This window comes from Microchirus variegatus (assembly GCF_963457635.1).
Source record: "Microchirus variegatus genome assembly, chromosome: 3".
Lineage (NCBI taxonomy): Eukaryota > Metazoa > Chordata > Actinopteri > Pleuronectiformes > Soleidae > Microchirus > Microchirus variegatus.
This window is the reverse complement of record NC_139804.1, coordinates 11,572,102-11,599,969: the sequence shown is the minus strand read 5'-3', so window position 1 is coordinate 11,599,969 and position 27,868 is coordinate 11,572,102. Positions and strand designations below refer to the sequence as shown.

Genomic DNA, 27,868 nt, shown 5'->3' with positions numbered 1-27,868 from the left:
AAGTGAGTCACTTTGTCGCTCCTCAGTTTGGCAAAGCATTCTGGGAAAATCAATCAAGGTGCCAAGTAAAAAGTGAGTTTTAAGTAAAAAGTGAGCTTGTAATGAGATACAGATCACATTATAAGGAGAATGTAATGTATCTAATAATAAGGAGAAAATGGCTCTGAATTTCCAGGATATAAAAATGCACACAGCTTGTTTCCTTTTAGATGTTTGTGCTTCTCAAATAAAGTGATACTACACTAAATATCTACCATTTATACTATCTAGCATGCTTAAAAGACAGTTTTTTAGACACCTTTCGTTTACAGCTTTTCTCAGATCAGAATGACAATTCTCATAACTTCAACTTCAACTTCCACAACATTTAGTCATTTGTTCACATCATAGTAGCAATGTCTCCTTCCTCTGAACAAAATGCAAATGCTTTTGGACATGTATCAGTTGCTTTCATACAAATGTTTGCTGTTTTATAACATTATCATTTGCTTATGTCATGTCAGTCAAAATGAACTATACTTATGGATGCTGAATAGTCGTTGCTAACAAAATTAATAGTCTTTATTTCATTGCTTGAGTCATTACATACAACATTGTTGAACGAGTTATCAAATTCTATCAAAACAAATGTTATACCTTTCTTTCTTTCATTTTTTCCTGGAAATGTCTCCTAAATTGAACAGTTGCTCTCAGGAGAACTCCAGCTTTAACCAATGAGTAGGTCATTATTAACATTTGCACAGCAGTCAGTGCATTTCTCAAAACAATTAGTGCAAACTGCACAACCTAGTGGATAACCTGCAAAAGCATGTCACTTACTCAAAATGGATAGTCCATTCCTCAAAAGCAAGTTTTCATGTCAATGAAACTGCCAGTGTCATCAAAATGAGAAGTCTTGACACCATCGTTTATGAACAAGATAGTCAAATGGCTTCGTCATGTTTTCATTATGATTATGTTTATTCTCTCAGTGTTTTCCAATGCAACAAAATGCCATTGTGAGGCTGTGATTGACAACATGGTCCACAACTGTAGCTCTAATTTCATTAGGAATCTGCCTATGTATTTGGTCTCTTCTCCCTCTTCCTCTGTTTTGTCCTCTTCCCCTTCCTCCTCACATCTTCAACCCTCTTCCACGATGCTGAACTTCCATTTCTGTGTCACAGAATTGTAGTAATGGTACACACTATGTCCTGCTTGGTTCATATATGCTTGCCAAGTGAGGGATTCATCCCTGAGTGACTGTGAACAAGTGGCTTGTCATTGGTTACAACTAATACTTCACACATCTACACATGCAGTTCACCTGAGAGCAATTGTTAAATTTAGGAGACATTTCCAAGGTCTAAAATTTGCTTGAGAGAATTTGATAACTAGTTCAACAGTTTTGTATGTAATGACTCAAGCAATGCAGTGAAGACTATTAGTTTTATTGGGAACGACTATTGACGATGAAATGTCATTTAGTCACTTTGAAATAACTAAATGTTGTGGAGGTTGAACTAATGAGAATTTTCATTCTGATCTGAGAAAAGCACCAAAGCGACAGAAAAAAAACTGTAACTCATGACAGTGAAGACAAAACAGAATTAAGTAATTTCACCCAATTCACACAATCCACACAACTTATTTTCTCCTTGAACAAGCTGTTAAATGTGTCACCTTCCAAGTTGTGGGAATGATTAAATGTCTCAGACTTCATTTACAAACGTTATCTTCTACTCCAATCTTATATGGAACATTTGAAATCAGAATGTAACTCAATGTGTGGAAACAAAAATGCAGCGTTGTTATTATGAGGTTACCCGAGTGAGTTCAGGAGGTAGATCACCATCCTTCACTTTGTTTGATCATTTTATAAACTAGTGCAGTGTTGCTGCAAAAATAGTTTTTGCACAGGCAATCTGCCTCAGCTGGACAGTGCCTTTCCTGACGTGCACTGTTACATAATAATCACCCACACATCTTGCACTCGCCTTAACTTTTTATCCGGGGATACCTGTGGATGCTTATCCTCTGAGGTAGCCTACAGTGCCGTGTGAGTGAAAGGGGGAGTGGCTATGGTAGAGCGGCGAAAGCCAATGCGTGCTATATTTAAAGGGGACATGTTATGCAAAATCTTTTTTTTAAGTAATTTAAATATATTCAATAAATTTTGGACTCTGGAGGTCCTATCAGTCGGCAAAGTGTGAAAAAAGATTGCGCGATAATCTTGAACGGACGCGAGTTCGCAAGATCCTGCGATAGACTGTGTGTTTAAGGGAAACAACAACAACACAGCTTCTTTCATTCTCCGACGTGGAAGAACTGTTGCTCTAGTGTCATAAATTATATGTTATGTTTCTCCACTTCAACAATCAGTCTCCCATCGTACATTATGACTCTCCGAGACACTCTGATTAATTGACTGTTGACCTGGCAACACCGGTCACGACTTAATGTTGATGTGAAGTTGTGACAGGTTATATGACCTGCATATTGTGTTTAATTTTGAAAGAGGGGCGGAAATGTTTTACTCTGATTCTGTGTCGCTTTTCCTGTCTGGTGCAAACTGCTCTGTTGAAATTTACGAGGTTCAGCAGCGGCAGCGGCAAAAATAGAACTGCTACCTAACGATAGCGATGTGGCGCGGCGAGCTGCTTCTGGGACTCTGCTGAGACGCACCAAAGCGCGCCCAGTGGAAATGCTCTCATTGATTAGAATGGAAGCAATTTGCAATGGCGACTGCGCCGCTGACGTTCCGCGGCTGTAACGCGTCCAGTGGAAATCCGGGGTCAGTCTAAGAACAAGAGATGAACCATCGGTTTGAGAGATATGTGAATAACACACACATGCACACGCACGCACATGCACGCACGCACACACACACGCACAGATGCATTTATAGATAGATAAACTAGAGAACCACTGAGGGTAAAAACCTCCACCAAGGCCACTCAGTTTCTGTATCAGCATCACCACCCAAATAACCGCTTCTGTGTAAAATGATTGCTTTAAAGCTGCAGTGTGTAATTTCTAAATATAAATAATAGCTGTTAACACTCAAACCATTGTAAGATGATATCACACAATGTTGATTAAGTCTATAAGCTTTCAATGACTCTGACTATCTGTGCTCCTCAATATAGTGGTTCAACAATCAACAAACTGCCGGCTACTGATTGGTTGGAGACTGGAAGACAATCAAACCGAAAGATGCTGATCTTAAGATCAATTAAAAAGACTTGAAAATCAATGAACCTCCACCTTTAGCAAGGACATTTCTAAAATCTCAATATTTAACAGAGGAGTCTGGTGTATTTAGCGACAGCACTGCTGAAAGCTGGCAATCGTGAGCCGAATCACATCCTGTTCAGCCGTATTTCAGTTCAGTGACTGCACCAGACAGAGTCTGTGCAGGAAGCACTGAACTAATCTTTTTAATTAACTGATTCTAATGATTCAGTACACCGAAAAGTCACGTATAAAACAACGTCGTGGCAGTTTCCTGCAGCTGGGACATGACAACCGCGTTGAGGATCGTGGAAAAATGGCGTGACTGATACCATTCCAAGTAGGATGCTAGAACTGTATCCTAAAAACAGCCAATACACATAGTTATCATGTGATGAAACTGTTCCAAAACTTATGTAAAAACTTAAAGCATTAATAAACATATAACCATGACATATATAAACAATCAAAGACTGTTCCATGATCATTATTTTGATGAAAATTACCAGGAAACAGTGGCTAGAAGAACAGAGGGAAGTGTGACACTGAAGTCCGTCCACTGGGACTGCAACAGTTCAAAGAGAATTCATAGCATTGGTAGTTTTTAATTAGGCCCATCTAAAGGCTTGGTGCCTTCTCTTTATGAGGTCTCTGACAATATGGAGAAGAGGAAACATGTGCTGCTTGTCTGTTTCTGGTTTCAAAGCCCTGGCTCTTTACTGACACTGGTGCAGTCCTTTTTAATTCAATGGAAGACGCAGCATTTCCCACTGGAGCCACTTGTGGTGCAAATGATGTGCTCCTGGTTTGAGGGGCCACGGATAAAAGTGTCATAATAATAGCACGTGTTCTATGTGTGTGTGACCATGTGTTCAGGAAGAGGCAGTTCAGGAAGAACAGCATTGTTAAGAATGTATGAAATCTACCTGTACAACATCGAACATTTAAAGGTCACATAGAGTGGTCCTGTTACGCATAAATGTTAGTTATGGAGGTCTACTTACATATATTAACTTGTTTTTATGGTCAAAAACCTCCTAGTTGCTGTAAACGAACTGATTGAAATCCTCTTTTCTGACGATGTTCATCAGCCTCGATGTTTTAGAGTGAACTTTCACCCCCAGAAGACAGAGTCTTGTGATTGGCCAGTACTATTCAGCACACCAGCTCTCAGAAGCACAGCTCCCCCCTCTGGAACGGTGGATGCACTGCTACTCATTATCAAAACATTGTTTTAACAATGTTTTAAAATAGCTTCTTCACGACTCCCCGCCGCAGTCCCTTTTATGACTTTGACCCGGAGTCAGACCCAGAGTCAGAAGACACTGTCGCTCGTGAAACACCTCCACAACGGACGTTATTCTTCTTCTGCGGTTCAATGAACGCAACCGGATGTGCCCGGACTAGTGCCCGGAGCAGGAGGATCTGCTGTTCCGGAGAACCGGTGTTTACGTAACTATTAGGGGATTTTCAGAGATCTCGTTGAACCCCGAGATTACAATAAACACAGCGTTCTCAGCAATGGCTGAACTGTTTGTTTAACTGCGTCATAAACAAGGTAATGACGCAGATACACACTAAAAAACAGCGTTAATAGGAACTTCCGGTCGAGTTACGCTTTAAAAACTAAAACCATGATGTTTTAAACTACTTCTCAAGTGAGAAGTAGATTCATGTTCTTCAACAAATCATGCAACAAACAAACAAAAAACAGTTGACTCGCTCCCTGATAGAGAAGAGAATACACCTTCCATACACTTCCAGATTGGCTTCACTCTTCAGTGAAGAACAGTACATTAACTTTGAAGGTCCATGTGTCTTTTCTTGATTAATCCAATCCATTTTATTTATAACACATTTAAAAAACACATGGTTGCCAAAGTGTTGTACATAGAAATAGACAAATAAAAGTAGATAAATAGAAAAGTAAAACACTACAGGACAGTAAAACGCTAAAAGACAGACAGACAGAGGCCACACAATGCTCATGCTGGGTTAAAAGCAAACACGGTAAGGTGAGTTTTTAAGATGAGATTTAAAAGTGTCCAGGGTGAAGCCAGTTTGACATGCTCATGCATTAGCTCATTCATTAGCGCATTCATTAGCTCATTCATTAGCGTCAGGTATCAGCACAGAGAGGGCTCAGTCACCTATGGTTTTTTGCCTTGTTTTAGGAGTGAGAAGCTGATCTGCAAACCTCAGTACCCGAGAGGGAATAAACAGCTCTGAGAGGTCTGATGTGTACTGATGTGCCAACTCAAGGACTTAAAAAGAACAACCTTCATTTTCACATTCAGATAATGTGCACATTAGTGTCTCAAATCAAAGTCCACCAAAATTCCATATAAGCAAATCTAATCATAATCATAATAATGTGAATGTGAATGTGTGTGTATAAAAAAATAAAAGTTTCAAAGAATAATGAAAAAACTACTGTACTACTACTGTAGGCTTGACTTGTAACAGAAGCATATTTAGTTTTTCAAAGACTGCAAATATGTGCCATGAGTTTTTTTTTCTTTGTGTTATATTGAGTTATTTTTTTGGGATGGTACAGTGCATATTAATGAACATACAATTAAGTGCAGTGAATATGCCACATTTAGCGCAATGCTAATTTCCAACTGATGTCCCGGACATTAAAAAAAACAAAAAAAAAAAACACAGAAGCAAAGATAGTGTAATATAATACACTTATTTTTGCTCTCATTCCTAATTCATCGTTCTCATTTTCACTCATTTCCACCTCTCTTTATTTGTTTGCTATTTCCCCCCTCACTTGCTGTTTTATTTTCCAATTCCCCTCGTCTCCCTCAGATTCTGTTTTCTCTTTCTTTCTCAGCTTCTCATTTTGTCTCCATCATTATCTTTCTGCACCTTGTTCCCGCTGACGCCATCTCTGCCTCACACATACTCGATTGCCTCTCCTTCTCCCTTTATCCGTCTCCATCTCCTCTTGCTCGCTGCATGTTTATTTCAACCAGCACCACTTCGTCCTCGCTGCTGTCCAACATGCCACCTACTGAGGCAGCAAGCCTCAGTAGGTGGCATGTTGAGGAGCGTGGCCGCGACACCCGGTTGGATGAAATCTAACATGACAGGTGCCACGACTATGGCAGGAAGGCAAATGTAGTTTTTGGAGTTTACATTAAAATCGATTAAATTAATTCATGGGGAAACCCATGATTTTGTATTATTATTATGTACAATTATGATATTCTCTATATAGTAAAATATAAATAAATAATAAGATGTCTCTGGGTTAACGTAACTTGTTTTGGTGACATTTGAAGATTTCCTGTCATTTTAAAGACAAATAATATCAATAATCATTCTTCACAGTCTTTACTTTCTTTTCTAAAACTGTCACAGTAAAATACACCATGGATGGATTATTAGTACAATATGCAGCAGAATGCACTGCTATTATCGTGAAAGGTTTCCTTTGTGAAATATTATGTGCATAACCACTTTGAATCCACACGTTTGACACCTCCAGTGCTGTGCTGTGACACTAATGGATGTGGGTGCAAACTTCAGAACAGCACTCAATCCAAAGCACAATTAAAGGTTGAGACAGAAGTAGGCCAACATCTATAAAGAGGAGAAGGCACCGCTACGGGCATAAATAATAAATATGAACAAAGGTGGGGGTGAGAAGAAATGCAATGGAATCAGAATAATTAAAATGAAAAGAAATTAACACTGAGATGAAGGGGAGTGTGTGTGGAAAAAATAGAAACCAGGAAAAAATCCAGGAGCCACTGCTCGAAAATGGGCAGGGAGCGATACAGCCGAGAGAAAAATGTGAAGAGGGAGGGAACAAGAGCGGCAACACGATAAGAGACAAAGGAACATGAAAGAAGAAAGGAGAGTCAAATGAAAGAAAGGAGATACTGGAGGGGATTTGGTTGAGTGTTGTAAAGAGGAAAGCGGTCCTGCAGGCCTTAGTGGAGCTCTGATGCCAACAGTGCATCTATCTTTTCCAAGCTTCCTTAAACATGACAGCACTGCCCATCTCTGGACCCTAGAGATGCAACATTGACATGTAAGGATACCACTGTTTTGTGTCCCATACTGATATCACAAACTTGAGTATTTATTCTAATACAGTCATTTATGAACTATGAAGCTGTTAACAAAACATTTTGTGCTGAGTCATTTCAAAAAACATAATTCTCCAATTGTGGAAACAAATATACTCCCAAAAAGAAGAAATAAATACATAGTGAAGCATGAGATATAGGATTTTTGGGTTTGTATAGGATTTTAAATATGTATCTGTCCAATATCCAATCCAATGATTTTGACCAGTATCAGGGAGATACCAAAACCAATTTCCCGTCCCAAAAAAATTGCTCCACTACCCACCAGCTCTGTGTATATAGCGCCACCACCAGGAGATGCTGTTTTCGAACTTGACCGTTTTTTCATAGTCCTCTTAACCAATTCGCCATCATAAACCATAGTAAGTTTGGTTCAGGTCGGACCTTCCATCGCAAAGTTATAAGAGTTTCGTTCAAAATCAGAATTTTCACTCTCTCTCTCTCTATATATATATATATGTGGCGGGTCACACATATATATATATATACATATGGACAAAGGGAGCGCAAGTCGGCCCAGCGCAAAACAAGTAAAACATGAAAAAAGTTTTTTTTTTCAAAATGTGGGATTTTCCTTTTTTTATATATACAGTATATATATATATATATTGCTATGCAACAGTTTGGGCACCGCTGTAAATTTTCATGATTTTCCTTTATAAATCATTGGTTGTTTGGATAAGAAATGTCAGTTAAATATATCATATAGGAGACAAACAGTTATATTTGAGAAGTGAAATAAAGTTTATATGATTTACAGAAAGTGTGCAAGAATTATTTAAACAAAATTAGGCATGTGCATAAGTTTAGGCACCCTTGTACAGAGACAACATGAGATTTCGGGCTCAGCAAGATCTCTGAAAAAACCCGGTCCGGTTATGTAAACACCGGTTCTCCTGAACAGCAGATCGTCCTGCTCCGGGCACTAGTCCAGGCACATCCGGTTGCGTACATTGAACCGCAGAAGAAGAATAACGTCCGTTGTGGAGGGTGTTTCATGAGCAACAGTGTCTTCTGACTCTGGGTCTGACTCCGGGTCAAAGTCATAAAAGGGACTGCGGCGGGGAGTCGTGAAGAAGCTATTTTTAAACATTGTTAAGACAATGTTTTGATAATGAGGAGCAGTGCATCCACCATTCCAGAGGGGGGAGCTGCGCTTCTGAGAGCGGATGTGCTGAATAGTACTGGCCAATCACAAGACTCTGTCTTCTGGGGGTGAGAGATCAGTCTGAAATATCGCGGCTCAGGAACAGCGTCAGAAAAGAGGATTTCAATCGACTTGTTTACAGCAACTAGGAGGTTTTTGACCATAAAAACAAGTTAATGTATGTAAGTAGACCTCCATAACTAACATATATGTGCAACAGGACCACTCTATGTGAGCTTTAACTGAGCATGTCTGGAAAGTATGGTGGCCTTCGACTACTAAAAACTGTTATATATCTGTCACTGATATTCATATCTTTATTTATTTTTGCATAGTAAACACTTCAAAATGAGAAACAATGGCTGGTTTGTCCATTTCGGCTGCTGTAGAAACATGGCAAGATGGCCGCCTCTGTAAAGCAAGACCATGGATGTATTATATGAACTGGATAGAGCACCGCCCCTTTGCTTCCGTTCATTCCTATAAAGCTGCTCACCCAGCGCATATGCCAAAAACGTTTTTGACTTCCAAGTTTATTTGCGGGTCATGGGGCCCATAGAGCATGCGCAGTAGTGTCACTCCCATAATGCCTCTCGGCTATGTGAACGAACCGAACCGTCCGCGTTATGGACTTAAATAAAAATGGTTTATTTAATTGACCGTGGCTATTAGTTTATGTGTGTTACAGGAATCATGTGGTTTTGCCTGATTTCCCTTATATAATTGTATAATTATTATTATGAACAATAACAACGTGTTAAAGTAGGTTTATAACTCCCGATTTCTTCACTCAACCAGTTTCTATTCAACTATAAGTGTTCATCACATTTAACAGTAACTTCATGAACTGATAGTGACGATAAGACAAACAGCCTCCCCCGGGAATCAGTGGTGAAGTGACCGCAGGTCTCAGTGCATCACACGGTCACAGCTCCACAGTCCACACCGTCATCAGTGTCACGATGTCCAGGACTGAACACAGTGATAAAGTGCAGCATGTCAGTCTTCTCTCCTCAATGAATCCACACAGCAGCTCGTTAATACATCGATAATACGTTTGAAAATAAATGCTAATGAGCGACGAATAAATAACTAAAACCTGCTCTGTCAAAATATTTTTAAAAAACGTAAATGAAACCCCCTCATTGTCTTCATTTATTCACATTTCTCATGAAGTTTTCATGTCGTACGGTTCACTGACAGCAGTGCCGTTCCTGAGAGCTCTGATAAGACACTTTCCCACCAACATTTCTAGGAACTTTTATGACAACACACTTATTTACCTGGGGAGAAGAATTCCTGGTAATCTGCGTGGATTGAGTTTCCACTTCACCTCAAAGTTCCGGAAAATGTATTCAAATCAGGCTGATGACATACGAGGGTGTGATAGAAGAAACACTACGACTCTAGTCCAGTAGGTAAAATTAAGAAGAAGAAGAAGAAGAAGTTGCAGACTGAATAAACATATTATGGGACCTTTGTGTGTTTTAGGTATGGGAGTAATATGATTGATATTTAGACCCACCCAATTTCAATAACTCAATATAAAATGTGTAACACCAACTAAAAGAAAGTAAAATAACTGTATATATTATAGTAATGCAACTTATAGACATTTTGATATTGTCTCCTGAATCTTCTCTACTCGCATCTTGCATGTTTCCACATGCAACAGCTCTTTAAATTATAGAAAAAGAGTGAGAAAACTATGTGGAGGAAACTTAACAAATAAACCAAGAGCTGAATGTGAAACATCAGACACCATGAACAATGACTGAGCGGTATTTTTACCATCTGGAGCTTCCCTTCAAGGGCAGTCTTTTCTACAAAAAAAAAAAAAAAATCCCCAAAAAAACAAAAAATGTAAATGCAGGTTTATCAAGAAGTTTAATGAAACTGGACAAAAACAACTTCTCTATGATTCTTAAATGTGAATCTGAAAAATCAAAGAGATAAAAACTGGGAGATTTATTTGTTTTCAAGCTTTTATTTAGCCAGATGTCGTGTTCATATCACACTACAACACTTCAGTTTATTAGACCTTTATATGGCGTTCACTTCAACATCCAAGCAATAATTACTTGGAAAATTAGATTTCTTTTTTTTAATGAAATGGATGCCCCACATTATCCAAAGTGCCACGTTCTATATAATTAAACCAATTTGTTATTGACATTGTTATTATTCTCTTTTTTTGCCTCTAATATATGCAAAGCTGCTGCCACACAAATGTTCCATGTTACAAATCTTCCTCCTCCACCTGATACGATATGAACATAGAACACAGTCTAATTTCTCACCATTCAGAGTAGTATTCTATTATAAGAGTGAGTAACCTGCTTTTGCAAAGTGAGAGTCAATGCCCGACTCCATTTAGCTAAACTTGTGATTGTTTAAAATAGCCAAAACATGAATCACTGCACAAAAAAATCAGGGAAAGTGGGGAGGGGGGGGGGGGTTGACAGAAAAAGGTAGCAAGGAACTACTGATGCATTCTGGTGCATTTTCTGCTGCAGCACCGTGGGAATAATATGGAGGAGTGAGTTCCCCCTAAAGGAGGTCCCCCAAGCTGCCTGCAGAGCATGCTGGTCCAGCCTGACACAGAGAGGAGTGGAGAGGAGAGGAGAGGAGAGGAGAGGAGAGGAGAGGAGTAGAGTCCTGGGACTGTGGAGAGTGAGGACAGTAAAAACTAAAATCAGATCACAACAAGCACAGGTTCAATCTGTTTCAAGAAAACGAGTGAACCCACTGCAGGGATGGAGGGATGGAGAAAGAAGAGTCAAGCAAAACTATCAGACCTGACTAAAGGAGTGATTTGCGTGTATTCAGTGGCAGTGCAGGGGCGAGAAAGGACAGGAAGCATTTATCCGTTTAACTGCAGAATGACCAAGGTTTCTAAACATTCAAATTCACTGTGTTTTCAATCACACTCAAACCTGTTTGTAGATGTTTACTAGCTCAGTATGTCACTTCTCTTGTGGAAGTGGGAATGTCACCGGGCGACACCATATATCGAAAAACATAGAGTTGTGTGTGACTGACAGAATCATCAGTCAGTACGTTTACATGAGCTAAGGCCATAGTGCGACGAAGACAATCGAACAATGCAGAGTGAGAGCATACATGCAGAGGAGAAAATCTATTGATTGTCTGACTCCGCCTCCGTAGGTGGCGTTGCATCTCACTATAAATGAGTGCGTATTAAATCAGGTTCCTGTTGAACTATATGTCACAGTAAAACAAACAGCAAACAGCGAGATGGACAATGAGCTGATCTGTGTTTCTTACCTGCTGTACATGTTAATCGTGATACAAATTAGATGGAGCATTACTTTTGCGGTTGCCGTGTTGTGTTGTTTTTTTTTTGGTTGTGATTTACAGTGAGTCGCCAGTAATCATTTTCAATCAAAACCACATACCAAAAATAGTGTTTTTGAGGACTCAAAATAGGGCATCATAAGATGCCGCAGGGATTCACTAATTCATGACAAGACAGAGAGAGAATTCTGTAGATTTTCAGCTGCGGCTCATCCGAGGGTTGTGCATGTCACAGCTGAATTACTGACTGATTGGACCAGATGAGAATAGCTACAAGTTAAAGGGGGCTACATAAAAGGGTGAGACGGGGCATTTTTTAATCCCTCTGAGGAGGTGAGGCATTAATTGGTGAATCAGTCCAAGGTAGAAAGAAATGACCAAACACAGATACAAATTGAAGAATAAAGCCGAGGATTATTCAGGATTAAGGACAAACATAAATTAAATAACAATTAAAACATATGAAGTGAGTTATCTCAAAGTGAAACAGGATGTCACACATGTCTACAGCTATTAATGAAGTAAATAATTAATCAACCTAAAACTGAAACAACAAAACATGTTTTAAATATTTTACATGATATTTAATTGTATGTAATTTTGTGTAGGACAAAAGAACAACAAATAACATGTTGGACTTCATCATTTAGAAAAATATCATTGCCAATGGGTTATGTATTGATTGAGTGACTTGTTTTGGTGCTACATTAAAAAACTTCTTTGTCCAAAGAAGAGACAAAATATTCAACAGTATCTGAGACAATCAAAGCTCAACAACGTTACAGTCCACTGATTCAAATGTGAGCAGCCACTGCCACGACTGCAAGTCAAAATGAAGATTATGGAAAAGCTCTTACGGAGTCATTTTCAATGTTTCTTTTAAGATAAAGTTCCTTCCATTTATTCATTCATTAGAAGTCCATTTATTCATTCATTAGGTTTTACCAATGTCCGACTTCCCTTCAGCGTTTCTAAGTGCTAGAGTATTTTGTATATCAGTCAGACGTCAAGTGACCTGAGATGAATTCACACTTTCGAATATTTTCCATTATTTAATACAAACAGCTTCTCCTCTCAGCTGCTGCCCCCATCATCCTCCTCTAAACACATGGTGGCATCATGATAAAAACCTGCCATTTAAAGTGTTAAAATCTTTCAAAATAAATCAGTATTTGATATCAATAATTAGGTCAGATGTCAGTGAAAAAAAGAACTCAATGAAAGAAGAAGTAGTTTTGTTATAGCTTGCTTTTAAAAAGCACATTTTTGGTGATTAGTGTTATGAGTGTGACTAATGATATCTATAAAATTGTGGGCTTTGTTTGCCTACATTTCCCATTATGCAACTCAAATCTGTTGCTGGGTGATATAAACGTTCTGCTAAATATCTGCAAACCTGTTGGCATGATGGGCTGAGGCAAGTAAAATCAGCGGAATTTATTTTTAAAGAAAAGAAATGAAAAAAAAACAACAAAACAAAAATCATTTCCTTGGTTTATGATTCCCGGTGACACACTTCCACAGTTTTTGGTCTCAAGCTATAGATATCACAGCGAGGAAAAATGTTCACATATCCCAGTCGTCACCGTAGGAGGCCAACATGAAAAGTCCTTTCCCAGTAGGCAGCTCCTATTTACAGATAGTCGACTGAAGGCAGAATCAGAGAATTGAGCTGTCTCCTCACAAACAAGCCGAGGACTTACTAAAGAAACACAGCTAACACCACAGCAAAGTCAGGTCTTAGGCTGCAGATGATACACAACAACAAGAAGCTCTCTGCACTGTGGTGGATGTTAGTATTTAAAAAAACAAACAAAAAAACATGTGTTTTGGGAGGATCTGGATTTTGTTTGTGTCAGAAAAGCTTCGGATGGCTGTGAAAGTGTGGCGTGCAGGGTCAACAAGATCGGGATCAAACTCATTAGCAGGACGGAAACATGAGGAAAATAAAGTAACATATTCTAGATGTCGTCATTCGAATAGATAGATAGATAGATAGATAGATAGATAGATAGATAGATAGATAGATAGATAGATAGATAGATAGATAGATAGATAGATAGATAGATAGATAGATAGATAGATAGATAGATAGATAGATAGATAGATAGATAGATGGCCCCGTCACTGAGATATGTAGCATGACTTTGTACCGGTGCAACAACAACAAACAACCACATTGAACACGACAGGACAGACAAATGAGGACATCCAGCAGCTAGCTTTTTTTTTCCTGATCGGTTTGTTGCAGCAAGATGTCGAGCTTTGTATGAGAATAGACGAAAAAACACCGGTCCACATCTAAACTGATACAGCTGTTGTAAGCCTGGATACCTTAATGTCTTAATGTGGTTGTTAACTATTACTATAGAAACTGTACCTGTTATACAAATGAATGTCAGTCTGATGTTGTTTATGTTTTGTTTTGTCAAGCTTCTGTCTGTTTTATATCAGTTTAATTGTTTAATGTTGGTAACCTATACACAGAGGTGGAAAAAGTACTAAAATATTGTACTCAAGTAAAAGTACCAATGCTTTGATGAAATATTACTTACGTAGAAGTAAAAGTACTCATCTGAAAATGTATCAAGTAGAAGTAAAAAGTAGTTCATTTGAAATGTACTTTAAGTAAAAGTTACTTAGTGACCTTCTTTGCGTGGGGTGTGTGGGTAGTAGAAATATGACAAGGGGTCAGAAATCCAAAACTATTTTATTTTTAATTAAAGAATAAATAAAACTACTAATGAGACACCAGAGATACTTCAAAATAGTTATGTTTCTGCACATTTGAAGTTGAGTTGTTTAAGCAGACATGTTCTTCACTATTGGGAGGCACATCTTGCACTGCATGATGATGCTGTTGCCTTTCCTACTCTTGATAAAAATAAATCTTCCAAAAAGGATTTTTATCTGCATCTAGTTCTACAGATTTCAGATTGAGCTTCATCTACAGTGGTATGCAAAGTTTTTGGCCACCCCTGTAAATGATCACGATTTTCCTTTATAAATCATTGGTTGTTTGAATAAGACATGTCAGTTAAATATATTAAATAGGAGACAAACACAGTGATATTTGAAAAGTGAAATAAAGTTTATATGATTTGATCGCTGGCCGTGCCTGCTTTGTCGACCTCCATTCTCGCACTAGAAACTTAAGACTTTGTGCCCACTAACCTAGCGTATCCGCGTTCTGGCGCATATTTTCCCCCTGTAGGTTTTCATTGGGCTGAATTTTTATTTTTACTCAGTAATGGATAGGATTTATAAAGCAACTTAAGTACAATACTTGAATAAAAACATACTCAAGTAAAATACAAAATCCCGATTTTAAATTGTACTTAAAAAATACAAAATACACAAAAAAAGTATTCAATACAGTAACGTAAGTAATGAGAAATGTATTTCGTTACTTTCCACCTCTGCCTCAGTGACGTGCGGTGAGGGTAGGGCTCTAGGGTAGGGTAGGCAGGCAGTCACAGACCATTGCGGGTATACCAAATAATGAAGGGTGACGGGTGATAAGTGTCATATCACGTGCCAACGCAGCGGACGCCTGTGCGCACGCTCGTCTCAATGTACTGACACCCAACTTTTCATTTTATTTAAATGATTATTGTACGTGCACACTAAAACAATGGTGGCAGTGGCAAGAGCTGGAGAGATGAGTATTGTCTTTAAGATCTGCTTATGCTTCAAATTCAACCACCTTGACTAACCCTTTCAAGATTGATGACGTGGTATTCATTTATGATCATCTACTACCTCGGCAATGCTGGAAAATAGGATGTGAACGTAAATGCAGCACAAACATAGTACAGTATCGTCAATAGGCAGCATAGCGATCTGCTTTTTTACGTACATTTTAACTACTGTACATTCAAATGGCTAAGACTGATGCACTTCCATCCTAACTCTATTAGGTCTGAGAGACTGTCAGAGGTTTGTGGAGGCTGAATATATGACCCTCAGTCAGTTTTACACACAAACACTCAGGGGGCGGCTCAGAGCTGGCGACACGCCCTTCACTAAATAAGCTTTTACTTATTTGCATTTCCCCAACTGGGAGGAACAAACACAGAGCCAGCATATTCCACTCACACAGTGTGTGTGTGTGTGTGCATGTTTGTCACATCTTTAGGACCTTTTCTGGCATAAACACCAACCTTGTGAGAAACAGTAGTCCCTATGGAGACCAAAACCTGGTCCTAATGAGGAATAAGCCAATTTCTGGAGAACTGGTGACTTGGTTAATGGCAAAGATTTGAATTGAATTGAACACACACACACACTCACGCACGCACGCACGCACACACACACCTGTGTTGGTCGTTGGTTGACCATTTTGGCTCAGGCACAAAATCCAATGCAACACATTATCTCCAGTTCTCCTGATAAATCCTATATTTTATTGATCCTCTGATTTTGACCAAAAGCTCAGTTGTTACTGATCAGATGTTCAGCTTTGTCTCCTTTCAGACCAAACCAGTTGGCACTGACAAGACAAATCATAATGCTGCAAAACTGGATTAAACGGTTAAAAATTCAAATGTTTACATGAACAAATTTGCATGCTGCTGTTGCTCTTAGCAGCATTTAAATAGCTGCTTCACTGTGATTTATAGTTATCCACCACTGCGCCTCCAGCATGATAACCAGTACCACAGCTTGATATTTTCTTGTTTTCCCTGCTTTCTGGAACAAGTCCCTTGTGCTCGGCTTTCGTTCCAGCAGCTGAAATACAATTTATTCTGATCCCTTATCTGCAAAAAACACACTGACCAGATCCAACCAGGATATGAGCCACATGTAAGTCAATGTGGCTTTTGTTTACAAAGACCTGCTTCACTTTTAACTGGACGTGAGCTATAATGGAAGCTGTGGATCATTGGTGCAGCAGGTTGTCTTTCAAATTGAAAGGTCAGGCGTTTGATCTCTGGCTCCACTAGTCTCCACTAGAAACTATGAGCACAACATGAATAAAACCCCACAGATACACTGAGTGTTGGTAACCAAGCTCGAGGGGGGGATGGTGGTTGAGTGAAGGGGGTCGGCTGCAGGATGGTAAGGTAAACCTCAGGGGTCTATTCCAGGGTGTCTGGAAAAGTGCTAGCAGAGAGAAAAGCTGAGCAGTCAGCAGGACGGGAATGAGCATGGACATGTGTTCTGTCAGTCATGACACCCACAGAGGTGACAGCTACACATTCCTGGTATATCAAGGGAAGAAGGAGGATCAGATCGCATGGGAAAAGGCACATCTGTGCATTTAATCATGAGCAAATCTCAAACCTCCGCATGATGTTATTTATGTAAAAATATGAGGCAGGTTTACATGCATGAGCGTGTCATGCTCTTACAGCGTGACCACAGTGGCAATTACTTTAGCTGCTTCTGGTCTGTCTACTGCACACCATTCATTTGTTTTTGAATCCATCAGTGCCTAGTTAAACATCCAGCTCTCCAGGGACAGAGCTCCTGCACCTCACAGCTGTGGTATCTTCACTGGGTCAAAGAAAACATGAGCATGTGACCTCCATTCAGCAGCCATGTGGGGATATACCAGTGGTTCCTGAGGCCCCTCCCCTCAGGTTAAAACATGAGTGATTACAAAAAGCGTTTAAAAAAAATAAAAAAAAATAATACTGTATGCTCATGTTAAGATTATTTTCACTACTAATTATTCTGTAAATCACTTCCTTCCTTTGTTTCAAACAAAATGTTCTTCAAACCTCAGACTAAGGTCTCTTCCTTAAAGGGATACTTCACCGATTTGAATGTGGCTTTGTATTGCTAGAATAGCAGTAGTATTTTTTAGAAAATGTGATTCCCTCCCTCAGTTTTTCACTGAGTTGTAAAAAAATGATTTTGTTTTCCATTTTCAAAATGTGCCCTACTGTGATGCAAAACGTGTCATTTGACTCACAGTAGGGCACATTTGGATAAGGGAAAACAGATTTTTTTACAAGTCAGGGAAAAACTGAGGGAGGGAAGCACATTTTCTAAAAAATACTACTGCTATTCTAGCAATACAAAGCCACATTCAAATCGGTGAAGTATCCCTTTAAATGTCCATTTCTGTTCAAAATCTTGCATATTCAGTGTAACATACATACTATATTAATAAACATATTATTTTTCAAGGTACATTGATCACCTCTGTGTTTTGCTCAAAGGCACACCAATTCACAGATTAATGGAAAAACCAAAGCACCAAAAATACAAAAATAATTAATTTATCAGGAAAAAACACAAATTGATCCACTCAACATTGCAGCACTCACATTTTTATAAAATTAAACAATATGAAAAGTAAGTAAATTAATAGTTCTGATAAATATTGATTATAGATTAAATATTAGTGGGTAAGATTTGAGTTTGGGGCATTTTTTGTACTGATGACACCACCGAACACAGCACAGGTGGAAACCTTTCATTCACTACATTTACAGAATACTGGGACAAAGGACAGTTGTCCAATTAAACAGCAAGTTTGACATACCTGTGTCTGGAAATGTAGTGACTTTGGACTAAATCAGAAATCGTAAAAGGTTTGTTCTCAATCCGTGTATTGTTCGTTCATTCATTTTTCAAAATAAAACAAAATAATAAAAAAACTGATAACAAACTGTTAATTTGATTTTCAGAATAGCATGGAAAAGTTATATGACCACAAAGTGACCTGTGACAGGGGAGGAGCTTCACACGGGAGGGTCACTCAGTCATCTTTGTCTTTGTCATAAGTTAGAAGGATATTCACAGATGTGAACACAGATTTTCTGTCTTTTACGACTATCGTACTCAAGCGGTCCAAACCAAGCAATCCTATTTCCGTTTTTCAAAATAAAGTTATCTCAAAAGTGATCACAACCTACTGGTTTCACAGTTAACCTCTTACTTCCAGCGAAAAGCATACAAATATCAGGTTTTGTTCATTTTTGTTAAACGGCAAACGCTCGTATTATACTTGTTGTGTGTCAATAGTAGGATAATCTATACACTATACACTAATCACTATAATCACTTTTCACTACAGATGCCAAGATTCACTTCATGCTGAGAGCTATTGTGTGGCTACGAATTGAAGGGATGCATTCCAGAACGGCAGATTAGGATTGAAATAAATTTCCACTCTGGTTGAAAGAATGGACCCAAACTGTGTCAAAAGAGAGTGAGAGTCAATGCCTCGTAAAACAGCAGGAAAAAAAAAAGAAATCGTTGGACCATTACGTGGTCTAATTGTCCTATAAGACATTAAAAAAAGAAAAAAAAAAAAAGACTTTGCCCTTTTGCCGGAGAGCACACACTGCCCTCATTCATTTGTCACAATTAACACTAAGAGCGAATCCTGCCATTTTACTGCAAAAATGGAAATACATGTGTGATTGGGAGACAGCTGGGAAAAATATTCAGTATACTTTGATGTCACAAGTGTGAAAATGACCCTGAGGAGAGTTTTCAAGGCAGGAGAAGAAACATCATCATAATTACGCTTTCAGTGAATATTGTACACATTCATCCTCGTTGTTTTGTGTATGGAAATGTTCTCATGAATCTTCCACTGTGCTCCTGGATGAAGCTGTCACTTCCGCGGCTCCTCTCTGTATTTTTTATGGATGCACACGGAATCTAATTCATCACGATCCCAGTGTAATTATGGAAATGTGTTATGACTTCTGTAACCACCGTCTGCCGTATCTACAAACGAACCACCAAAGCCTCTAAAGGTTGAGGGAAAGATTTTCATAATAATATGTATAAGCATCTTCATGCATTTGAACAAATCTAATTGTTTCAACTGCTTCAGTGGAAAAACTGTGGTGTTTGGAGTAATAATACAACAATTATCATAACTCTGGAGTTGGTACATTAATCAACGCCGGCTGTTTAATGTTAGATTAATACCAACGATACATCTTGTGGTGTCCTTTTGCAGTAACAGTCGCATCTCGTTTGTTTGTCAGTGATGAGAATAAAACTGTATAATGACAACACAGAGGCACGTACAACAACAACAAGCCTATTTCTTTGACATTTATTCAACAGATGGTGAATTCCATTCCCATTATTTCTTTATCATATCATTTTTCATTTGTATGGTGCGCAGCCACTTGTCACTTGTGTCACTGAAAATGTCAGAATTTGCATTTATAACATATTCAAAGTCATCAATATTGCTCTTGTTTTTGCTAAAAGGATCCGCGGTCAGGTCATTGCGACCTTGCACTTAGACCCTGCCTCTCGATCCTGACAATTCATCGATATTCAGTGTTTTGATTATATGATAAATCTCAACAAACACAGATGAATATTACAGATAAATGGTCATTTTACAGCCTTTATTGAGGCTGCAGATGGTTCAATTTGCTTGATGTGCAATTTAAAAGATTTCATATATTAGTCTGACGTTTTGGATAGTGCGCACATTTGCTTTTGACAGCAGATGAGAAAATTGATAGCATTTTCATTTCAGTTAAATATTAAACTACATTCAGGAGATAGTTAACATAACTCAACATAATAACCCACTCCCCCAATAATTCAAATACACAGTGCAGACGCATCTTCCTGCACATTATCTCCAATTCAATATTTCACAGGTTACATGCCAGACAATTTCTTGGTCCAGTACCAGTAACTTCTTCAATTCCCTTGTGTTGCCTGGCAAGAAATAGCAATATTTCAGTATAAATTAAACATATGAGAAATGAGCTGAGCTTTAAAGGTGAGAGAATGTTTTTTGATTATTTTATCACTACTCTGAAATGCTTCCTGAGGGACTTTACAGGACTGCATCTGAATATCTTTAGGCTAAAGAAAATTATGAAAAATCTCAAGTTATAAATCTCAATTGTAATATTTGAATTTAACCACGCCCCCAGTGCCAGAGAGGAAAGACAACTACACGCTACCTCCTCCTGCTTACCCCAAAGCTGCTGCCGTTAGCTGGGTTTTGTATTTGTGTTGTGGCGTTTGTATTTGTGTTGTGGCTTTTGTATTTGTGATGTGGCTTTTGTATTTGTGTTGTGGCTTTTGTATTTGTGTTGTGGCGTTTGTATTTGTGTTGTGGCTTTTGTATTTGTGTTGTGGCTTTTGTTGTGGCTTTTGTATTTGTGTTGTGGCTTTTGTGTTTGTGTTATGGCTTTTGTATTTGTGTTGTGGCTTTTGTGTTTGTGTTGTGGCTTTTGTATTTGTGTTGTGGCGTTTGTATTTGTGTTGTGGCTTTTGTATTTGTGTTGTGGCGTTTGTATTTGTGTTGTGGCTTTTGTATTTGTGTTGTGGCTTTTGTGTTTGTGTTATGACTTTTGTGTTTGTGTTGTGGCTTTTGTGTTTGTGTTGTGGCTTTTGTATTTGTGTTGTGGCTTTTGTATTTGTGTTGTGGCTTTTGTGTTTGTGTTGTGGCTTTTGTGTTTGTGTTGTGGCTTTTGTATTTGTGTTGTGGCGTTTGTATTTGTATTGTGGCTTTTGTATATGTGTTGTGGCTTTTGTATTTGTGTTGTGGCTTTTGTATTTGTGTTGTGGCTTTTGTATTTGTGTTGTGGCTTTTGTATTTTTGTTGTGGCTTTTGTATTTGTGTTGCGGCTTTTGTGTTTGTGTTGTGGCTTTTGTATTTGTGTTGTGGCGTTTGTATTTGTGTTGTGGCGTTTGTATTTTGCCTGACACCTCTGGGCCACCGTACAAATCGCACTAAAGCAATAACTCTTAACTTCATAGCATCAGACATGTGCCATTATTATGTGCCTGGAAAACTGTAGATTTACTGGTTATTGTTAATAAATTATTTAAATTTGACAATAATTCCTTAATTTGGTACACTGCAAACAAATGATGGATTATATCACTCACCATGTAGACAATCAAACATGTGAATTAAAAAAAAAAAATTATGTTATCATGACATAAAAGCAGTGATCCAAAACTTAACGAGACAAGTCTAAAAACGGCAGACCCATCTGTGCTAAATGAGAGAAAAACAGATCGAGAATCAAATCAAATCGGGACCAAAATCAAATTGAATCAAGGTTTCAGAGCATCACACATCATTTTCTACAGACTGACGAAAACATCGTATATCACACATTACTCATTTGAAATATCTTATTCAAATGAAAATGTGTAGTTTTTCCTTGACCCTGGCTGAGGGTCTCAGGACAGGGATTTTACCAACACTGTGAAGCCCTGTGATACAAACTGTGTTTTGTAATTGTGGGCTATATTAATAAAATTTGATTGGATTTGATTTGAAATTATAATCATTATTTTTTTTAATTTCCCCAGTCAAAATTATCGTAGATTAAAATCATAAAGCCCTACTATTAATTCATCTTTTTTTTATATGTATAAACAAATCAATTAGTGCTTTGGTTTGTGTGTCCCACATACCAAATATATCATTATTTGAAATAAAGGAGGGAAGAATCTGAGAAAATCTTTAACCTTCATCAAATCTATTATATAATCGATCTATTATCGAAATGATTTATGTAACCGATTATTAATGGTATATTACAACATATGTCAACTTGTATTATCTAGTCACAGCGTGTCAAGTTGTAGTATCAACTTGAGTATCAACACAATTAACAGATATTTTCTCACAATGACAACAACTTAACAGCAATCTTATAATAACAGTCATTCCCAACATCACACCCCATTCTCCTCCACTAGCAGTCTTCAGGCCCGACCCCCAAAAAGTGTGTCACATAAATCAAGTGAATCGCTGAGAGCTAAGCAAGCCCCAGGAGCATGGTGATCACCCTGACACTCTTTCCCCTGCTGCCAGTCTCCTGGGCTGCTGCAGCCCTCAGGAACCCACAGCCTGGAGCTCAGACCCTGCCAGTCAGCCAAAGCATGCTTAGAGGGTTACCGATTGTTTGGGGGTGGGGGGTGTCATGGAGTCATGTCACTTTGATTCAGCATCTGAAAACTGATGTGTAAGATGCAGGCGGTTACACACTGTGAAATAAACAAATCAGTGTTTCTCCAGAGACGTAGCTCTGTACTCATGCCAGGCTCCACAAGCACTGCCTTAAAGACATGGGACAAAAGGCTGTAGTGCATATAATACAACACACGGCCCAGATGCTTATTGTTCTTCAGTACACAAAGTTGCTATTATTGCAATAGAATATATTCACTCAGATGTAAACCAGTGTGTGGTGCGGCATTATATTAAGATGATACTAGGACAATAACGTAACAAAGTTACATTATAATCAATATCCACCTTGTCCAAACTTGACCCTGTATCAGTTACAGCTTTCAGGACTCACTGTACTTTATACTTGTCCTGTCCTGATCAGGTTTTTACTGTTGAGCATCTGCCAATACTGAGTTCTGATCTGATTCCTATATTTGTGAAGATTAGAGAGCTGCACTGTACACTTTTTTTTAAATGGTCACTTCAGTAAAATGAATAATATTTTTGACAAAAGCATAGAAAGAAAGAAGAACAGGCAGAGACGGGGGAGATGGAGGGCAGGGCTGTAGCTAATCCAGAGCTGCTCTTTTTTTACATGTCGTTGTGATCAAAACTGTGAGTGTTTACATTGATATTCTGTACAAACACAGATGTGGGTCAATGCTGTAAACTCGCATTTGCAATGTCCACCTGCTTTGGTCCCCACTAAACCGTGTGTGTATGTGTAGACCAGCAGTCTGAAGTAGAGCTGCAACTAACGATTATTTTCGTAATCGATTAATCTGTTGATTATTTTCTCGATGAATCGATGAATCGGTTGGTCCATAAATTGTCAGAAAATGTTCAAAAAAGTTGATCGGTGTCAAACTTGGAAATGATGATGTTCTCAAATGTCTTGTTTTGTTCACAATCCAAAATGATTCAGTTTTAATGATTTCTTTGTCATGTGGAACAAAGAAACGAAGAAAATATTCACATTTACGAAGCTAAAACAATCAGAAATCTTCTTTTAATCATGAAAAAAGCTTCAAACCGATTATTGATTATCAAAATAGTTGCCGATTAATTTAGTAATCGATTAATAATCGATTAATCGATTAATCGTTTCAGCTCTAGTCTCAAGCTTAAATGAACTGGAGGTTACTGAATGTCTAGTTTGGTCAGCAGGGGGCTACGTGAGATTGAGACCTCTGGTATAGACACAGCTGTAGACTGAAGCCTTGCTAGAGTCTAAAGCTAATGGCTACATGAAAGACCTTCTCAATAAAGTAGCTGAGCAGCGGTAAATGCAGAATGGTCGGAAAATAGTAAAATAATGGGGAGATGAGGATTGATAAGCTTGCGATCACTGATCAGATAAAAAGCTGAGATACACTCTTCTCCGCTACTTCACATAATGATATCTCTTGTTTAGTCCTTACTTCATTCAGTTTGGACCACCCCTCACAAAATTGGTGTGTTTTAAAGATCCATTGTGTAAGATAAGGTGACGACTAATAGTGAGACTGCTGCCTTGTTTCAGCTTAAGCAGACATAAAACACAAAAAGACCAAAAATCCAACATAACAAAAGCAGCAGGGATTACAGAAACAAGGGGAGGTTACTTGAGGGCTTCCTGTTTCCAAGAAGCTGTGACAAATCCCAAAGCTGAATCCCTGTTGCATGCAACACACACAGGATCACAAAATCTCTTGACAGGTAAACAGGGAGATGGAGATGAAAGGGTATAAAGCCAACCATGTAAAGAAAACGCATAAAAAATTCCAAAGAGTATCAAGTGCAAGCAGCACACAGACAGGTTACCAAAGTCAGCTCTAAATTAATTGATATAAAGAGGTAAACAAGGCAACACGTTTGTATCAAAATCCAAAGCTCAAAGGGATGTGGCAGACTGCCGAACAGCTTTGAAGCCAGCAATCATTTGTTTTATGACAGGTTTACCATCATCAAACTGCAATTCTAAATTGAAACACACAAATCAATGAGGTGGCAAACAAGCACACAAAGAAAGAAGCTTATTTATGATACTTAAATTCGTTTCAGGGTCCATGGATGATTAAAAATTAGAAAATGGACAATAAATCACAAACACATTAACGAAAACCAACTGTCCCACGACCATTAGCAAAAAAGAACTGCTGTCCTACCACGTCTCATCATTCTTGAACTCCAGCTCTCCGTAGGTGTCTTCAAAGTCTTCCCCTCCTCCTTTGGCAAGTCCTTCCATGGTGCGATAAGGCACAATGACCGTTCCTCTTGCTCCAGAAGTCCTAAGCACCTTCATTTCCATAATACCAATGCTCTCGCTGATGTGCACCAAGTTGCTCTCAAAGGTGAAGATGCCTGAGTGATCATCATCCAGAATGGTCACAGTGGCCACATTGGGGAAGCCCAGCATGGCATTTGGGTATGGGAGACTGTTGGGGGACAGCAGCTCATCTTCTGTCTCCAGCACATGCAAATTACTGAGGCGTACAAAAAAGTGCTCATCCTCTTCAAATATGTCGTCATCTATGATGCCAATGCTTATTTCTTTAAACATTTCTCCTGGTTTGAATACAACTGTACCCTCTGTGAACTCATAGTCAGCTCCAGCGTTGGCTGACCCGTCTTCTGTCTTATAATCCACAGAGATTGTCTTGTTGATGTCACCACCCTTTCTGGTGATGGTCAGAATGACAGCGCCGCAGTTCTCGAGGCACTGGTAGACAGCAGGCTCAAAAACAATCCGAGACACATACTCTTCTGGCTCTTCTACGTGCACCTCCTGCACACTGGCACTCTTCTTTGCCTGTTCTGCAACATGTTTCTTCAGGATGTTTCCAGCACCTGTCATCATGCGTGTTGCTTGGATACGGTAGAAGGCCCGGCTCTTTTGCTGGTGTGAGAGAGCATAGTAGTTGGCCATCTCAACCAGCTGATCCAACTCTTTCTCTGGGTGCTTCTGCTTTAAATCTTTTAGTATGCGTATCATGTCACGCCGGGACTCATCTACCTCTTTGCCCTCAATTAAACCAATCAGATTGCTTGCCACACCTCCATCCATGAAGTGAGAGTTGACCAGCTTGCCGTCCATCTCAATCCCCTTGGAGCGTTCTGTCTCTGTCTCAATGATGACTCCCCTGTGTTTGTCAGTGCGGTATTTCTTGTGCATAAACCTATAGAAGAGCAGTCGTCTGTCTGCTACCCAGGCAAGGATTACGCATAGAGGGAAGAAGGCCAGTGTGAGTAGACCCTCCCAGACCTGGACTACGTTGGGAGAAAACACAGCCAGTATCATGTAGAGCCAAATGTAAGCAAAGATGCTCCAGCCTGCTGTGACAAAGAACACTCTGAGGTGTTTGACCTTACGTACTTCACCTTGAGGGATGACAGACACACATAGGCCAATGATAACAAACATGTTGAAGGCTGCGCTGCCAACAATTGTGGCAGGCCCAAGTTCACCAGATTTGAATCCATGTCCACATACTTCAATTACAGAGAGCATTATCTCAGGGGCAGAAGAGCCTAAAGCCATGAGGGTGAGGTTGGAAACTGTGTCATTCCACACCCGGATCGTGGTGGTTGTTGTTTCCCCATTAGGCCTTTTGATGACAATTTCCCTCTCCTGGGAAGTGATGACCTCAATGGCTGCCATGAAGCGGTCAGCAATTATGGATACTCCAAGAAACATGTAGATCATGGCCACAAAATACACAATGACCCGTGCGATCTTGTCTCCCATGGAGGGATCTTCTGGATACCATATGGGCAGGATGATCCCTTTATGACACTTGTTATTACCATGACATGTTCCATTGCTGGGGCTAAGCAGAGGACTCGGGGTGGTCCGGGCCTCGGTACAAAGGAAGGCTACAGCCACCGACACCAGCCCCAACCAGAGGCAGGCCGAGGAACCTGGTTTTACAGGCCTTGAACCCTCCATGCACCCTTCTACGTCTCAAGGGTCCTTACCACGCTGACAGTCCCTCTGGGATCCAGCACTGGGCTGTGGTTTTTCTCAACTCACCACCTAAAAGAGAAAACCAGACAGAAAATTAATTTTATAGATGTTGTACTATATTTTTTTTAACATACAAAGTTTTGAGCCTGGGACACTGTGCTGCTGATGACCCCCCCATAGCCCTTGTCTGAGCAGTATGTGTCCTTGTCAATGTCGACAGGAGCTCTGCCAGTGGCTTAATGCTGATTCAACATCGTCCTCTATCAGTAAGATCACTATGGTGTGATTGACAGTTTTGCAAACAGGAAGAAAACTGCTTTTATTATATGAACCATATTCCATAGCTTCCTTGCTGACATTGTAATTTGGAGTGTATATGTGGAGACAACGTAAACAAGCATGCAAGCACCACCCATTGACAAATATTTCTCCCAGTTTTTTTCAATGACAAATACAAAATACTGCCATCTGCTGGAAAAGAAAGTAAAAGCACAACCCGGACCCTGACATGCATTAGGCAATGCAGTGTGTGCGAATGTAACTTTCCCCCCAACACGTACCAAATGAGGCAGCACCGTGGTTGGTCAGCATTATTTGCCATCGGCTGACCATCAGGCTGCTTTGTCAAGGGTTAATTTTAGTCAAAGAGCAATTCTTAATTTACAGGTTTTCTCAGTGACTTTGGTGCTTTTCTCAGATCAGAATGAAAATTCTCATAACTATTAGTTCAAACTCCACAACATTTAGTCATTTGTTCACATCATAGTAGCTATGTCTCCTTCCTCTGAACAAATTGCAAATGCTTTTGGACATGTATCAGTTGCTTTCATACAATTATTTGCTGTTTTATAACATTATCATTTGCTTATGTCATGCTTATGTCACTTATGGATGCTATGAATAGTCCGTCCCAATAAAACTAATAGTCTTTATTTCATTTCTTGAGTGATTACATACAAAATTGTTGAACTAGTTTACAAATTCTCTCAAGCAAATGTTATACCTTTTTTTCTTACTTTCATTTTTTCCTGGAAATGTCTCCTAAATTGAACAATTGCTCTCAGGAGAACTTCAGCTTTAACCAATGAGGAGGTCTGTGAAGTATTAGTTGTAACCAATGACAAGCCACTTGTTCACAGTCACTCAGGGATGAATCCCATGAACCCTCACTTGGCAACCGAGCAGGACATAGTGTGTACCATTTCTACAATTCTTTGACA

The 27,868-nt window shown here is 39.1% G+C and overlaps 1 protein-coding gene across 1 annotated transcript in view; it reads right to left on the bottom strand.

Annotated features, from left to right (window-relative positions):
- Positions 1-27,868, bottom strand: part of slc8a3 (solute carrier family 8 member 3) — a 141,903-nt gene that overhangs the window by 103,011 nt on the left and 11,024 nt on the right. Inside the window, exon 2 of the mRNA XM_083886262.1 lies at positions 24,850-26,717. Coding sequence (XP_083742388.1) covers positions 24,850-26,630 — 1,781 coding nt within the window. The 5' untranslated portion in view covers positions 26,631-26,717. The remainder of the gene's footprint in view (positions 1-24,849; positions 26,718-27,868) is intronic.